This window comes from Dermacentor albipictus, chromosome 3 (assembly GCF_038994185.2).
Source record: "Dermacentor albipictus isolate Rhodes 1998 colony chromosome 3, USDA_Dalb.pri_finalv2, whole genome shotgun sequence".
NCBI classification, from domain to species: domain Eukaryota; kingdom Metazoa; phylum Arthropoda; class Arachnida; order Ixodida; family Ixodidae; genus Dermacentor; species Dermacentor albipictus.
The window spans coordinates 42,322,703-42,339,212 of NC_091823.1; the positions used below are offsets into that span (position 1 = coordinate 42,322,703).

Here is a 16,510-nt window from a genome sequence, read left to right on the forward strand (position 1 = left end):
AAGCGGTGAAACTGTGATGACAGCGCGTTTATTTCAGTAGTCACTTCGCTTATAAATAACCAGGAAGTGGTAACTGTCCTCCCCACTCCCTCTTTGTGGACTCTTATTGGTCCTCCTAACCTACGAAGAGCATCCGCTTCTGCTCGCATTGAAGAGCAATGACGAAAGCCTCGCGGACCACATAATCTCTCATTGTTGCAGCTCATTCAATATCCAATGCTTCACATCTTCGATGCTTAGCGGCCTTTTCATCTCATACTCTACATTTCACAGAACCGTCACAGGGTAACAATTGCCATGCGCGTCAGTTGCTCAACATGCGATCCAATAACGCTATCTCCGCGCACGACAATGCATCCTCCTTGCATGTACCGAAGCTCTCGCTTCCTGGTCGTGATGGCCAGTAATGGCAGCGTTGGTCAGTACCACGCAATAAGCGCTCGTTGCTATTTTCTCTGCGAACTGTTTGCTCCTGCTACTGCCCCCAGTTTGCAAAGAACAATCGGATTCCGATACATAGTAAAATGCTCCGCTCGTCTCCTCCGCAGGCGGCCCACGTCGAGTTCTGTTTGCTCTCGGGCGACGACGGATACGGTGCTGCCCTCCGAGATAAAACTGCTGACAAGTGCTTTTTTCCTGAACACGAGGTGGCAGCGAGCTCACGTCCAAATTCGTACACCCTCTTCGCCCCCCCCCTCCCCTCCCTCCTTCCCTGCCTGATCCCCCGCACCGCCGCTTCCACACAGTCTGGCCTCTTTGCAGGCGCCGAGTCAAGTAGCGGAACTCGGACCGGGCTCGCACCGTTCGCCTCTCCAACACCTGGCACGCTGCTAATTCACCTACGTCGCGTGCCTGCTTCGCCTAGCGGACCGGCAGGCTGGACAGTTATTACATAATTGGTGAGTGCAATTTCGGCTATCCCGAAACTCGTGCAGACAGTGCGTAGCATTCGCGCACAAAGCTGCTCCGTTCGCCCTAGATATTCGCTCCGCCCAATTTTTCCGTAATGCTAGAAGATGATGCACAGTATGCCTTAACTTATCTTGTTAGAACCTTTCTTGCTGCTTGGAGAACTGCAAATGTAAATAATAATTATCGAAGACAGCGCGGAAAGTCTATAAGAACGTGAAGGATAAAGGCACACTACGCGTAATCGATATTACGCGCAGTGAGGATTATGAGTGAAAATGTGAATTTTTTGTGATACACAGGGGCCTTAACTTGAAAAAGCGTATAAGCTGCGTATATACGTACAATGCCGTCATTGTTGTCGTGTCACTGTTGTCGTACGGCAGTTAAAGTTTTCTTTTGAGTTGACTTCTATATTTCTTTTTTAAATTAAGATGTCATGAGTGAACCACCTTTCCCTTGAAGCCAGAAAATATAATATTCGAAGAATATATAAGAATTAACAAAGGACCTAATAAAGAAACGACAAAGCATGAAAGTATCGAATTCAAGAGACCAGGAAGAATCCACTGAACTGTCAAAGCTGGCAACAAGAAGAAAGTAAACGACATTCGAAATTGTAACGCGGGAAAGATTGAAGAAGCAGTAAAAACTAGCCACAGGATAAAATTATTCAGAAGAAAACTTGGCATAGGACCAGACAAGATGTCTGCAGCAAGAGATAAGCAGGGTAGCAATAAGCATGCTGTACTGTACAAAACCTAGAGCAGCCACGCAAATTTCATTAGAAGTAGTGATGATCAGGGTTCACAGACTTCTTCTATTACTAGCGATGAAGTTAGAAGGGCCGCGCAAGACATGTCCCGGGAAAAGTGGCAGGAGAAGATGGAATAGCATTCGATTGAATCAAAAATGGAAGAGATGTTACATTTGAAAACCTTGCGGCCCTTTGTACGCAGTGCCTCACGGCTTCAAGTGTTCCATAGAGCTGGAAGAATGCCAACATTATACTAATCTACAAGAAAGGAGACCTCACAAAACTGAAGAATTATAGAGCCATTAGCCTACTTGCAGCATTGTATAGTATATTAACAAGGATAACTTTCAATGGAATCAGGGCCGCACTTGACTACCACCGGCTGACTTTAGGAAAAGATGTTCTACTATAGATGACCCCCATCTCATCAATTAAGTCATTGAGAAATCTGCAGGGTACAATGAACCTCTCTATATGGCTTGCATAGATTGTGAAAAGACGTTTGATTCAGCAGAGATAATGTCATTCATAGAGGCTTTGCGTAACCAAGGAGTGTAGGAGGCATATGTAGCTTCTCCACAAGAAAAATGGAAATTACCTATCAAGAAAGAGATCAGCTCAAGGAGACAAAATCTCCCCAACGGTATTCACTGCACGCTTAGAAGTATTCACGTTATTAGTCTAGAAGGCTTAGGAGTGAGGATCAGTGGCAAATGACACTGTCCTGTTCAGCAACGGGGGATGAACAGCAACAAATTCTTGAGACCCGCCGCTGTGGCTTAGCGGCTATGGTGTTGCACTGGTAAGCGCGAGGTCGCGGGTTCAAATATCGGCCGCGGCAGCCTCATTTCGATGGGGATGAAATGCAGAAGCACCCGAGTCCCATGCATTGGGGCCACTTTAAAGATGCCCTGGTGGTCAAAATTAATCCGTAGTACGCCCCTACGGCATGCGTCACAATCAGATTGTGGTTCGGGCAAGTAAAACCTCAGAATTCATTCATTCACAAATGATCGTGGACCTTAACCGAGGAAGCGTAAGAGTAAGGTTGAAGATTATTTGGCAGAAGCGGTAATCTTCAATGGCCAGGTAATGGAACAAGAATTCCCAACCGCCAGTGAGCCTCTAAAGTCTGGGCAGGAGTGCGTTTACCGAGGTCAATTACTCAGAGGGGACTTTTATCATGAGAAGGAAATGTGTTGAGGGGAATACGGAAGGCATTATCAAATGCTTACTGGAAGCTTACCGCTGTTGTTGAAAAGAAACATGTACAATCCTTGCATTCTAGTGGTGAAAACATATGGGGCAGAAACTTGAAGGTTAACAAAAAGCTCAAGAACAAGTTAAGGAGCGCGCAAAGAGCGACGGATCGAAAAATGTTAAGTATAATGCTAAGAGGCAGGAAGAAAGCGGTATAGATCAGATAAGAAACGGGGATAGTGGATATTCTGCTTGACATAAAGAGATAGAATGGAGCTGGGCAGACCATGTAATGCGTAGGGCAGGTAACCGGTGATTTATTAGAGTTACAGAATGGGTACCAAGGGAATGGAAGCGAAGTCAAGGACGGCAGGAAGTTAGGTGAAGTGATGAAATTAAGAAATTTACAGGTGCAAGACAGGTAACTGGAGATCGGTGGGAGAAGCCTTTTGGCCTGCAGCAAACATAATGAATTGATGATGATGATAATCATCTTCTTCTTATTCTTCTTCTTCTTCTTCTTCTTCTTCTTCTTCTTCTTCTTCTTCTTCTTCTTCTTCTTCTTCTTCTTCTTCTTCTTCTTCTTCTTCTTCATGATTACATGAGAAATGTAATGCACCGCCGGCTATAAGTAGATCATTCATTCCTTAAAATACGGCGCGTTGCTCCTGTTTGATGCAAACCTCAAACGTCATTTTAGGGAATCATCATCGAAAACTCCATGAGCCGAAGTCACAAAGCTTTCAATTCGATAGTATTCTTTGCCATTAGCTAACCGCCTTCGCTAATAATATGTCGAGCCCCAGGATTGGCGGAAATTCTCACTCACGAACAACGGTGCCGTAAGAGCATTTTATCAATACGGGCCCACATTGTTTGTCAATTAGACGTGATCAGGACAATGCTGCATTGTGTCTTCCAGGTAAGCAAAGCCATCTCTTGCGGTGTTGCTTTTTACGATTCATTCTTTCGACCGTGGCGTCATAAGTGCGTGAGCATTCATGATGGCGTAAACGTCGACGTTATGTAGGCGCTGAACGTTTACCGAATGTGTGCAGTGTCAATGTACACGTGTTTCTGTTGTATTCCCTGATTGCTCATAAGAAGACCTGCCGACTTGAAACCGATAGCCGCCTAACGAGCAATCATCTGTTTTGATTCTGGGGCAAAGCCGCTTGGCGACCGAATTTTACAAAATGATGCTACTTTTCTATCCCGAAAGACAAGCTTGCGATAGGTCGTTCTCGCGTAAACAATCCTTAAGGGCTCAAAGATGAAGCGGCATGTACCATCAGTTGCAAAAAGAAGAAAAAAACTTGCGCGTCTTGTTTTTTTTTTAATGCAGCCGGATTCCCCTCTCATGCCTCTCTTTGGACACGCTACGCCATCTTGTGACGCCGCCACAAAGTCCACGCATGGCGCGTCTATGATAAATTATTTATACAGAAATTTCTGAATATATATAAAACGCGGTTTCGATTCCTCCCAGCACCGAATAAATTTGAAAGTTATCTTTTTTTTCTCTCTCGCTGAAGAGCTGCACATATTCAGCGGGACATACGCAGCGACCCAAGTTGGTAGGATAAGTTTAGAGACATATAAACAAATTTCCCGAAGTGTGCTTGAAGTGGTAATGGCATTTAAAGAGCACTGCCACTTCCTACTCCTCCACGACCAGGAACATAGTCATCGTGAGCTTCTGAAGCGGAGTTAGCGTTTTCGCCACTTACATTGCTGGACAGCTCTTGAGGTGCAAAATCTGTTGAAGTCCCTGTTACGGACGTATGTTCAAGGTTTTTACCATAACGGCAGTGTTACACTACAGTGGGCTCACGCTGGAAATCGCCTCTATTAAATGCTCCATGACATTTTTTAACACGCAGTTTGCCCAAAAGGCATTGTTAAGCGATGAAACTTGTGCTCATATTCACGAAAAAGAAATTACGCTATAATTCTTGGTAAGAGCGAATGCCAGCCAATCCTTATGCCGAACATACAATAAGGAAATGCGACTGGCCAATGCTAAGGTGCACATATGAACGAAAAGCTTTGTGAATTCAGTCTCATGGGCCAAATTCACAAGGCTTCTTGTTCTTCAGCGACCTTTCTCACTGGGTGGTCGCCTTCGATAATAATATGTCCAGCATCAGGATTGGTTCGAATCTTCTATTCTAAACATTTCTAGCATAAGAGATTTTTGTCAATGCGAACACAGAATTTTGGTAGCCTATGACAAATGTCCGAGAAATTAGTAAAAAACAAAGAAAAGTTATCTTCACAATATATACAGTCCCAGATGGACAACCATTTATATGTCTTAGGTGTGCAAGTCAAAATACCGAAATGCATTGTGACTCGCACCTTTCGGAAACTACAGTTATTTAACCTACTCAAATGACGCGGTCGCCGAGTTCTGGAGAAATGCACGGCACCTGCGTGGTCACTACGGTGCTTAGACACGCGGTTTTAGCAAGTCCCTCATGAATGACTCTTCAGGCCACGCCATATTACCTGGAACGCACCCTGTATTGAGGTGACTTGTGCAAGAGACTCTCCTTATGCCGCGGCCCTGCCGGTGTTAGGCCTGCGCAATATCTAGAGGTACGAGAGGTGCACGTCGCTCGTAAAAGGAAAGCCTGTATGCGGTGCCCGTAACGTATAATCTTGGATATGAGTAGATGTCGCCAGGGAGAAAAGCCTGCGTGACAAGAGCATTTCCCTGTTTCTTGCACGGACCCATCAAGACCCATTCCCGAAGCCTTAAGGCCTAATTGCAACCAATATAGATGGTATTCCTCGCTGCGTGATCCATGCGGTTCTTCATCGAACCTACCAACCTAAGTGACCCGCATGCCATTCTCTTACCTTCATCCTATACCCATAGCCTTTAGCGCACAGTATATAGTGTTTGTGTGCCCTGTCGTTTGTGTGTTAGTTACGCGGTCGTCCGCTGTTTTACTTTGTTGGCAACCAAACTCAGATTACGAAACTACAGTAGCTTGTCTTTATTACACCCACCACAAGCTCTGCAATCATGTTTATTGTGCGCTCACTCTGTTCCTCTGTTGTCGTTCTATGTCCTTACTCCATTTCACCTAGCAGAGTAGGCAATCAGAACTACGTACGTTTGCTTGAGCTCACTGCCTATATCAACATACTGTGTTGCTATCTCTCGATATATCTCCAATGTCGTTGCAATTGTTCCACTGCCCTTCGTCAAACACACTCCGCCTGTTTCTTTTTGCTTTCTTTTACGACTTCGTTAAGAGCCCCTCCATAGGGACCTAAGAATGTCTTATTCGACCACACCACTCTTATCGTACAAAATATATGTTCTATTCCCCTTTCCTCTTTCTTCTCACCCTCTCCTTCACCTAGTGTAGCATAGCAAACCGGACGCTCGTCTGGGTGACCTCCCTGCCTTTCTTTTCCTTGTTCTCTCTCTCTCTCTTTCTATATATATATATATATATATATAAAAGTGGGGGGGGGTAACCTCAGACGACATCTTGAGAGCACCTTGCAGAAAGCGAGTCGACTGTGTGTAAACACCGATCAATACTGGTCACAAACAGAAGCATAAACCAAAATAAAAACAGTAAATTCAGGGGTTTTACACGCTCAAACCATGAAATTAGGATTTGGCACGCCGTAGTGGGAGACTCCAGTTTATCTTAACCACTCAGGTTTGCTTTATCGTTCGTTCGTTCGTTCGTTAGTTCGTTCGTTCGTTCGTTCGTTCGTTCGTTCGTTCGTTCGTTCGTTCGTTCGTTCGTTCGTTCGTTCGTTCGTTCGTTCGTTCGTTCGTTCGTTCGTTCGTTCGTTCGTTCGTTCGTTCGTTCGTTCGTCCGTCCGTTCGTTCGTTCGTTCGTCCATTCGTTCGTTCGTTCGTTCGTCCGTTCGTTCGTCCGTTCGTTCGTTCGTTCGTTCGTTCGTTCGTTCGTTCGTTCGTTCGTTCGTTCGTTCGTTCGTTCGTTCGTTCGTTCGTTCGTTCGTTCGTTCGTTTGTTTGTTTGTTTGTTTGTTTGTTTGTTTGTTTGTTTGTTTGTTTGTTTGTTTGTTTGTTTGTTTGTTTGTTTGTTTTAGCGTGCACGCAATGGCCATCCGCCACCATCGGAAAGTGGTCGCCGCGGATAGGATCGAACACGCGACCTCGTTCTCAGCAACATAACTCAGTATACAGCCACGGAGCTATAATGGTGGCTCATTGACCAAAAAAATATTTTGTTTGTTTGTTTTATTGTAATCGGTGTATGAGCGTTACATACTTCAACGACGAGCCTGGCCGGCCCTTGGCAGGAAAAAATATTAAAGCTTCATTGTTCAAGCCAATGGTTTGAGACACTTGGCACGTTAGCCGTGTCGCGTGGCAGCAATTTACTGATAATAATGAGGACACACGCTCTTCTAGCTGAAAGCTGTTGCAACTCGGGGTTCGAAGACGCTCTCTCCTCGTGGAGGAGTGAGTGAACGTGAGGCTGGGCTCGATATTCAGGACGTTGGACAAACACGTATATATTTACATATGTACAAGAAAATGCAAAGTAATACAGAAAAGTTGATGAAGTGGTAGTCGCTGATCACTCCCACCGGCCGTACTCCTTTTGTGCCTTGCGCGAGCATTGTTCAGTCACTTCCCCCAGTCCGGTGAGAGAGGGCCGATGACATGAGGTCTCACAAATCCGGTGTCAGGAGGTCACTGACATCAGGTGCGACCAATCCGGAGGTAGGTTGTCCTTTTCGCTGACGACGATCGTACTCTGAGAGGTGATGGCCGAATCATTGTCCTGAGCGCGTCTCTGGCTTGGACACGCGAGTTTGTGCTGCTGACAGGTGACAGCTGTATCACTGCTAATTGCTGAAACCTCTCATGAACGAGGTATTCTCGCATTGGTCCTAATTCATCCGTGTCGAAAACCATCTTGACGAGGCCGTCGGCCAGTCCGCCATAATCGTGGGAACCGTGGCCGAGGGGCGTCGCGGGGTGAACGGCCGTTCACAATAAAACGAAAATTAGTTTTGCGCCTAAAAAAGACTAAGCAATCACGCCGTGGTTCATTCAAAGTCAGATATGCTGAAAACTAATTCTGCAATGACAACGGGACAGAACTTGCTGCGTTTGAGAGGCCACATTTAGGGAAGTCTTCTTTGTTGCTTCAAAAGGTATCAAATCTAAATAAAGGTGCCTACAGTAATACTGAGTGCTTCTACATTGCTTCTGCATTGCTTCTACTTTTCTAAAGTTAACTAACTAAGCTTCACATTTGTAGCGCCGAAACTATTCTATTCAACATTCCGTAGTAGCGTGACTTTCAGTGACGGGCCCTACTGTTTGTGATCTGTACTGTGTTCTATTTTATTCTTTCGATTTTTCCTGTCGCTCTTCCTTTCCTCTTTCCTCTTCTCCTTCCTATCTTAGATTTCTGTGTTGCTGTCACCACCCTTCTGAAGAGTAGGCAGGCGTTGTGCCCCTTCCGGTGGCAGTTGCCTGCCGGCTCCTCGCTTTCCCTTTCATGTTATTTATATATATGCGCTCAAAAGCTAACCACATTAATGTCAACAGTCATCGTGAGATGGATTCTACCAAGATGTTTTAACTTATTTATTTACTTATTTATTGAGTAATCTATGAATGAGCCGACCGACTTCGCTGAAAGGGTTAACACCGCAAAGAAAGAAAAAAAAGTGAGGTCTACTACGTACACATTCTTTTTGCTATCATGCACTGGTAAAATGGGATCAACAAAATGAACGAAAAACAAACGAACTGGGCTCACTTCCGGAGCTATATATTATGTCTAGAAACAGCGATGCGTCCAAGGCCTCTATACATCTACATGCACTGTTAAATGTCACACGCCCTGTGTATATCATTTCATTTATCGTCGCAACCACCTGCTGTGACATGCTCTGCGTGACGCCAGGCAAACCTCTCCAGTTTTCGTTACGGTACCTCTCTCTTTGAACTAGACAACTCTTAACAAGCACATCGCCGCCACCCGGCTTAGTGTCCAATCGAGTCAAGATTGTCGTGTGTAAACTCTCCCCCTTTACCGAGTGCACGGCTGCCAAACGAACGTGTGTCTGGTTGAACACCCTGCCCTTATTTTATTATTTCTTTCTCCCTCTCTATTTCTGTCTTTGTGACAGATACGGTTATATCAAGTCTTACGTTTACATTGCAGAGCCAAAACTCGTGAACGCACGACAATGGTGGACTGGCTAACGCTGACGGGCAGCCTGCTGGCGGCGTCTCTGCTTTACCTGATCATGCGGAGTTGGCTACGTGGCAGGAGCATGCCGCCTGGCACACGTCTGCCACGAGGTCCGCCCGGTCGACCACTCGTGGGCCACGTGCAGTTCACACGCAAGGACTTCCACTGCAACCAGGCGATGAAGTGGGCCAAGCAGTACGGACCCGTTTACAGGTGTGCTCGCGTCACTTCCTTCAAAAGGCTACCTTGCGCCGATAGCCCTCCTTTATGGTATCGCATGTGCAGCCTCACAGATTTTATTGGGACAGTAAATATATATGCCCCCCTTCGGGCGCACTTCCGCCGTCGTTGTCCGCGTCGCCTTCACCGTAGCCGTGATGCTGCGTATAAAGTCTAAGATCGATAATATCACCACCGCGCACCGCATGCGGTGGGTGCGAGTCAACGCGTGGGAGAGCAAGCCGAGAAGGATGGTGGCTTGACCTCGCGCACGAAAGAAAGGAGGGCGGGGAGGAAGCGCGTGTGCTTCAATCTTGCGCAAAACATCAAGGGGAAAAGTGAAAGACGTTCTACTCTGGCGGCGGCTCAGCACCGTCGCGCGGGCCCAATCTTCAAAGCAACCGGCAGTAGGTACCGAGTCTAGGAGCACAGAAGGATGATGGCTTCGCTTGGTTCACGTTGAAGGAAGAGGCAGCATGACGGCAAATTTTGTGGCTGCTGCTCTCGCTCTTCCTCATGCCTGCGTTTTGACAGTGAGGGTCTGCGGCCATTGAGTGAGATGTGCTAGTGTTATCCTGTGCTCGTGACATCATGCTTGTTAACTTAGTTAGTAAGCGAGTGTTTACGAGCTTATAAGGTGATATAATGCTACTATCTTCACTTCATATAGATCTCTCATAATTTGCTATCGCAATGGATGCTTTGCTTTTCAGGTCAAACTACTACATATTGAATAACATCGAGTAAGCGTCGGCCGCACGTCATGTCAGCCTCCTCCTCCTAGCTAAGAGGAGTGGCGGGATCGACGATTTCGCGGGCACACGCGTAAAGCTTACTACAGCTCGAGCATCGTCTGCTATACGCTGTTCCTTTCGGAGGATACACGCCCCGCCAGAGTTATCTGCCCACTCCTGTTTACAAAAAAAACTCTGTAATGCAGAATACATGCATCACTAGGATGTGTCGTCTGTGATGCGCTTTCCACTTTCGTAGTCTCTATACGCGCATTCGCCATAGAGCTAAGATGAAAAAAAAATGCCGGTGATTTATCAGACCTGATGTGAACTGCCTGTCCGTGATTCATGAGACCTCACAGATATGAAAGGGCGTATGGGCTCCTGAAGAGAAGAGCTTCACAAACGAAGCTTGTACGCAATGCTGCCGAGCTTGTTGCTTCTCGACGTTAGGAGGTACTGAAATGCCGTGCTGTCGGCGATCATGTGATAAGATTAAAAATCTAGGAGGCTGTACAATGTATATCTTTTTTTTTTGGAGGGGGGGTTGTTTTTAACCGTCTGATCACTGCTGGGTCACTCCACGTCAGACGCTGCAGACATTGCCCTCGACGTTCTCAAATATAGCTCTAAAAAGCATGATGTACATCGCTATAGTGACAAATGCATCCGTAGCGTAGACAGAGCCGCAACATTTTTGTTCAGTTTCTGGACGCCGCTTTGTTCCTGCGGACAGGTTTTCGTGGATGCGTGCACAAACTACCCTTATCAGTTGACGAATTGATAGCCGTTGCCGCGGCAGAATTGGTACAACAATGCACGCGTAATATGAAGGTTGTTGGTTCAGCTCCCATCGCCAGCAAGTTAACTTTTCGTGTACTTTCATTTCCATTTGCTGCATAATCTTCTACTCATTACAGAATCGTAGGTGACAGAATACAATCACTGAAGTAAAACGTAGCCTAGATGTCGTTAAGAAGTAGCGGCTCTTAAAGAAGGAAAACCTAAGGCTCTGTGCATAAAATTGCTACTGAAAAGAGCTTGCGTTAGCATGTGTTTGTCTCTTTAACAAATGGTGTCACTGACATGTTTGCTCTTGGGCACCGCTTCAGTGCCCAAGAACAAACAACGAACTTGATGAACTTGCGCAAGAAGAAAACATGCTGCGAGGTTTGAGCGAAATCATGTGAGTGCTAAGCGTAGAACCTTCTGCTGAAGTTGCCAGGCTAAAAACACACAAAGTCGCGTCTATACACGCCTAGCATCATGAATCTTCGGGCAATGAATGTAACGGGTTCCTCCTTCGATGATAATTCGCAAATCTGGTGATATAAATTTGTATCGCTGTCAAGAGCACCGTCTTTGCCTTCTTGCAGAATAAGCACCGGTTCGGCAGACATGGTCATACTGAACGACTTCCCCTCAATAAAAAAGTTTCTCACGAAAAAAGAGGTCCTGTACCGTCCACAGAACTGGCTTTTCAGGGGAGAAATATATGGAGGTAAGAGTGGCGCCACCTTGCCTTATTATCCTCACTTCAAATCGAAGCTTTCTTGCCCTCTTGCATTTAGCCCATTGTCAGTTTATAACCATTTCATGCAGCTATCGACTTGCTGCGAATGCACTCCGTTCGGTCCATACATCACGCACCCTTTCACCCCCTTAACTCTCATGACTCTTTAATCAGCTCCAATTTACTGGGGCATTTCATTGAAGGATTTGCGCTACATTTTCTCATAGTAAACACGTGATTCGTAAGACATGCCTTTAACAACAAGCGATATGGAGGCGTGAAAAATTGTCAGCAATTGGCAGCGCGGGTTCTTTCGCCAGTAACAAGGTTAGTCGCATATACTAAATAACTGAGAATAGGTGCTGCGAAAGACGCTATTGACATCATCAGGCGCATATAAAACAGGCTGCAGAAGACCCTTTCTCTCAGTCGTAAATGGCACCCCTTCAGAAGATTCAGACAGCTGCAGAACAAGAACGAAAGAAACGACTCCAAACATAGACAGGTCGCAATGTGTAAATAAATCGATCTGCTATGCACACTGTACAGTGCTCGGCAATCCAAATTCAATACTCGGAGCGCATGACTGCGGGCGCTTTTTGCGCTACCGATGGGCACGAGCAGCACCGAGCTGGTGCGTTGTGGCACACAATGAAAGCGGGAGCCACGGCTACTCATTATGGCTGCATTTGGTTTTCCAGCAATAACCCTGCGCTCTTCGGTGGCGCGAGAAGGGCCGGACACCGTTTGCATTTGCTGTTGTCTAAAACTAAGAAAGCTTTGCTTATGTGGAAAGACATATCGTGGATGTGCTGTGCCTAATCTTTTGCTTAAGTATCTCTTTCCACACCTTTTTACAGTATGTCCCTAAATTCAACCTCCGTTGAAAAAGCATCGCCCTAGGATGCCCTATGGTACGACAAAGTGTGGGGTTCTCACCCGTGCTCTTGGGACAAACGAACGACAACACAGTAGTGCAAACAATCACAAGGACATTTATTGCACCTTTCATAGATCAATGCCTGCTAGCCGAGATGCTATCCACACAACATGCCAATGGGCGCGCGACAAATTTAGAATTCCGACTCACCGCGACCGGATAGCGAGCGAATATGTTCGCCCCATGCTGGATCCCAACACCTGGTCGTTCGCGTGTATGGTCACGCGAAGGGTGGCGCGTTCGAAGGCGACCACGCGAGACGGTCTCACAGAAGCTTGGATCGGCGCACGTGCGGGACGTCCGCCGCGCTCTCCAGCCCGCCGCCCAAGAGCGAGAGCTTTCTCCTTTTCGCTCCCAAGTAACCCCACCGGAGGCGGCGTTAGCAGCGCAACACTCGCGCCATCTCTCGCACTGCGCTTCAACCACTCCGACCGCCGCGGGCGCCAGGCCACGCGGCGAAGCCACACTGCAAGGCAAGGGAGATATGCGGGAAAACAAGATATGAGAGGACGCGCGAGTGTCGCGCATCCCCACAAAACACATGACGGAGTTTCCGGTAGTCACGAGAACTCGCCTCGTAAGCAGAAGAGCCAAGCTTACGACCATACCAACTTTGTTGCGACCTCAGTAAAACAGGCTTGACTGCAGGAATTCCTGTCCTAACACCAGCAGTACGTTACACAATAGAGCAATAAATTTTATGTTGTGTATTGTGATATTTTTGACCAGGTGTGGCGACGCTGAATGGCGATACCTGGATGGACAACAGAAGGTTCTGCTTACATGTCTTGCGCGATCTGGGATTCGGCAAGACCTCCATGGAGGAACACGTCAAGGCAAGCACCGATCATCTTCAATTCAGTTATTCGCGTAGCAATATATTTACATTCTTCAGTGTTAACTACATCGTCATGACAAAACGAACTTTGGAATTACACGCGGCCCCGATGCGTATAGCAGCTGTTGATAGAGCATAGCAATTTGCATAAGTTGCGTGTTACTTCCCCGTCTCACTTGGCATGGCAATGGGTACTGCGGAAAGGAATTTAGCTATGATATATTCATAGTTGTGATTCCGTTTTCCCTCACCTTTACGGAAACTGGTGGCACCCGACTCATAGATGTATATTGGTATTGTGCCTGTTTTATCTTTTCGAAGTATAGTTGGGAGTCCGCGCCCGTCCTGTTTACGGGCTCCTTCGTGTTGTCGTGTCTATATTTCAAGAACGAAACAACTAGCCCAAACCAAAGATTTATTGTAGCAGTACCAATATGGTTGCGCAGCGCAGGCCGACTAGTGGAAACGACGTGTGGCTCGCTAGCGCCAGCTGTGTGGCCGGCTGGCCCTGAATGGACAGCGCAATATTGCACATGGCTGACCAGGCCTAGGCCACTAGGGCAAGACGGATCAAGTCCGGCGACTGAATAGCGTTAAAAAACTTAGGGAAAGTGGTTGACTTTCGATAGACGACTATAGGTAAAGATAACATATGGCTGACCAGCGCTGCAATTGGCCAGCTTAGCACAATTTATGTGGCTGACTAGCGCTGGATAACTAGCGAAATGCAGTCATCCATGGTCCATCATACCTTTTCTTGCCTCCTGTCTGTCTCGTCCCTAAGCCAAGGCTGTGCGCTACAACGCAGGACCATTTTCATCCGTAAGCATCCTTTGGTGGATACCCCAGCAAACCCTGTCTGTCACACGAAAAGTGTAACGCCTTGTATTGCACAAAAATACGCAATTTCCGAAGACATTCAATTGCTATAACACTGTAAATGTAGATGACTGGTAGCTTTCTATGTCATAAGGAACAAATGAAACCAAAAAGATAAACGCTGGCGGCGAAATCTATGCACGAAGGCGAGCTTCCTGATAGAAATGTGGCCTCTTGCGCGCGCCCGTAATCTGTTATTGTTGTGCACTTTGGATATTTCTGTCTGAAAAGGTTTAACATAAAAGGCATTCGCTGTCGGTGTTTTGTTTCATGACGTTTTGTTTGCGGGCGGCCTTCTCAAGATTTCGAGAAATAAGATTGTAAATAACGTAATGAAAGCTTGAACAACTTTAGTGATAGAAGAACCACTTTATTGCCCAATAGACCATGCGTGATTAGGAATGATTTTCTTGGCCGCGAACACCGGCGCCGATGCCGGATTTTCTGTAACACGGGGCCCTCCACGCTATCGCGTTAAAGAAGATTGATCAAACAGAGTACCCATATGGATACATAGGCCCTATGTATATATATGTATCCACCCTATGTATCTATATAGAAAATGCTAGCGTATAGAAGGAGTGGGCCAACTTAAATTTGTGGGTAGGCTAACTGGATAGGTCAACTTGAAATTTGGAGCGGGCCAACCTAAAAGGGAGGGTGGGTCAACTTAAGTTATCGGGATGTCATTATGGGGCACGCTTTTGTGGGGGTCTCCGGGATCATTTGCACCACATGAGGCTCTTCAACGGGCACCAAAATCTAAGAACGAGTCTGTTTTCGCATTTCGCCCTCATCGAAATGCGGCCGCCGTGGCCGTGATTCGATCCTGCGACATGGTGCTACATCATAGCCACCGAACTACCACGGCGGGTTCTGCCGTAATTGTATAGTTTTGTTCTGTTTTCCTTTTTTTTCTCTTCTTTCTTTTTCGACTACCATCGTGCACTGCAGGAAGAGTGTCAGTGCTTGGTGGAGAAGATCGCCGAAGCCAAGGGAGCGCCCCTCGCAATCCAGGAGTACATCTTCCCGAGCACCTCCAACAACATCGCGGCGCTGGTGTATGGCAGTCGGTACCCGTTTGAACACCCGCGCCGCCGGTACCTGGACGAGCTGCTCAGCGAGCTGTTCAAGGCGATTCGCGCTGGCACCCTGGTCGAATTTCTGCCCCCGTTTGTGCGCAACGTCATCACTTGGCTGCCTTCAACGCGGCGGACCGTCATCAAATCCAAGCTCTTAGAATTCATCGAATACACAAGGTGCTTGGTTTCGTTCTCTTTCAAGTTCTCTTTCCTCCTTTGATGCACAAATTCGCCGACTCTATTTATTTAATAATGTCAATTTCATCGTAATCATCATCCTTGGGTGAAGTCGCTAACGCGCATGATACTTTTTACCTGTTACTTTGACTGTTACTTTCTACCTACCGATATCATTTCACGTGGAATTTGGAAGAAAGGAACAGCGGTATTATCTCCCAATCAAACGGCAAAAGAATGTGCGTGGCGTGTTTTGCCCTAACAATGACAAACGGCGCCACCACGAATTTTCACGAATTGTGCATTTTTTCGTTACAGCGCTGCCTCAGACAGGGCGGGCGCTTATGATTTGTCATAGCCTAAAGGAAAAGAAGCCGCAGGCGGTCACGGCACACGCAACAGAGTCACAGCGTAAGCTGGAGCAGCGGCTCCATGGGACACCGTCGTAGACTGCTTGAGGACGGTAACTGCAAATGCCGAGTACACGAAAAGTAGTGTTTCAATTGGCACACATTTACTCAAACACACTCGTCATCACGAGAAAGAACTGATGTGTCCGCCCAGCGTCGACGGCGAGCTGCAACTTGTGCAGCTGTCTGCACAGCTGTCTGCTGTGCCCGACGTTTTCGCGGGTCAGCGGCGTGCGTAGCTCTACGATTCGTACCTGGAGAGGAGGGGCCATAACGCGCACCGTAGAGTAAGAACAGGTATCTCCCATCGCGCATCACCCATCGCCTGACTCCTCGCGCGCTGGGACGCCTTTTAGGGAGTGTTTCCGAGCCGCAAAAAGTACGAAAATGTAGGTCACACCGAGAGAATCAAGAAGCCTGAATGATTCATGGAGTAGCTGAAATAACGGTAGGGGCGTAATTAGTTCCAATATAGTAGAACAATAACCGCATTTCAAGATAAACTACACTAATTCCGGTATCGGCTCACCTGGCGTCTTCATAAAAAAAAGAAATGGTCAAACAAAGGTCAACGAAAAAGAAACCAAAGTGAGCGTAAATGCTCGGGAAATACGATACGAATCAGATATCAAATGAGT

The 16,510-nt window shown here is 46.8% G+C and overlaps 1 protein-coding gene across 3 annotated transcripts in view; it reads left to right on the forward strand.

Moving 5' to 3' along the window:
- Positions 1–753: 753 nt before the first annotated feature.
- Positions 754–16,510, forward strand: part of LOC135902609 (cytochrome P450 2A7-like) — a 39,065-nt gene continuing 23,308 nt past the window's right edge. Inside the window, exons 1-5 of one of the 3 annotated variants that reach the window (XM_065432802.2) lie at positions 754–899; positions 9,051–9,293; positions 11,410–11,534; positions 13,216–13,322; positions 15,158–15,462. In XM_065432802.2, the coding sequence (XP_065288874.1) occupies positions 9,076–9,293; positions 11,410–11,534; positions 13,216–13,322; positions 15,158–15,462 (755 nt within the window). In that variant the 5' untranslated portion in view covers positions 754–899; positions 9,051–9,075. Of the gene's footprint in view, positions 900–3,659; positions 3,789–8,759; positions 8,815–9,050; positions 9,294–11,409; positions 11,535–13,215; positions 13,323–15,157; positions 15,463–16,510 lie in introns of those variants that run through there. The other 2 variants (XM_065432803.2, XM_070536588.1) reach the window with 2 other exon arrangements.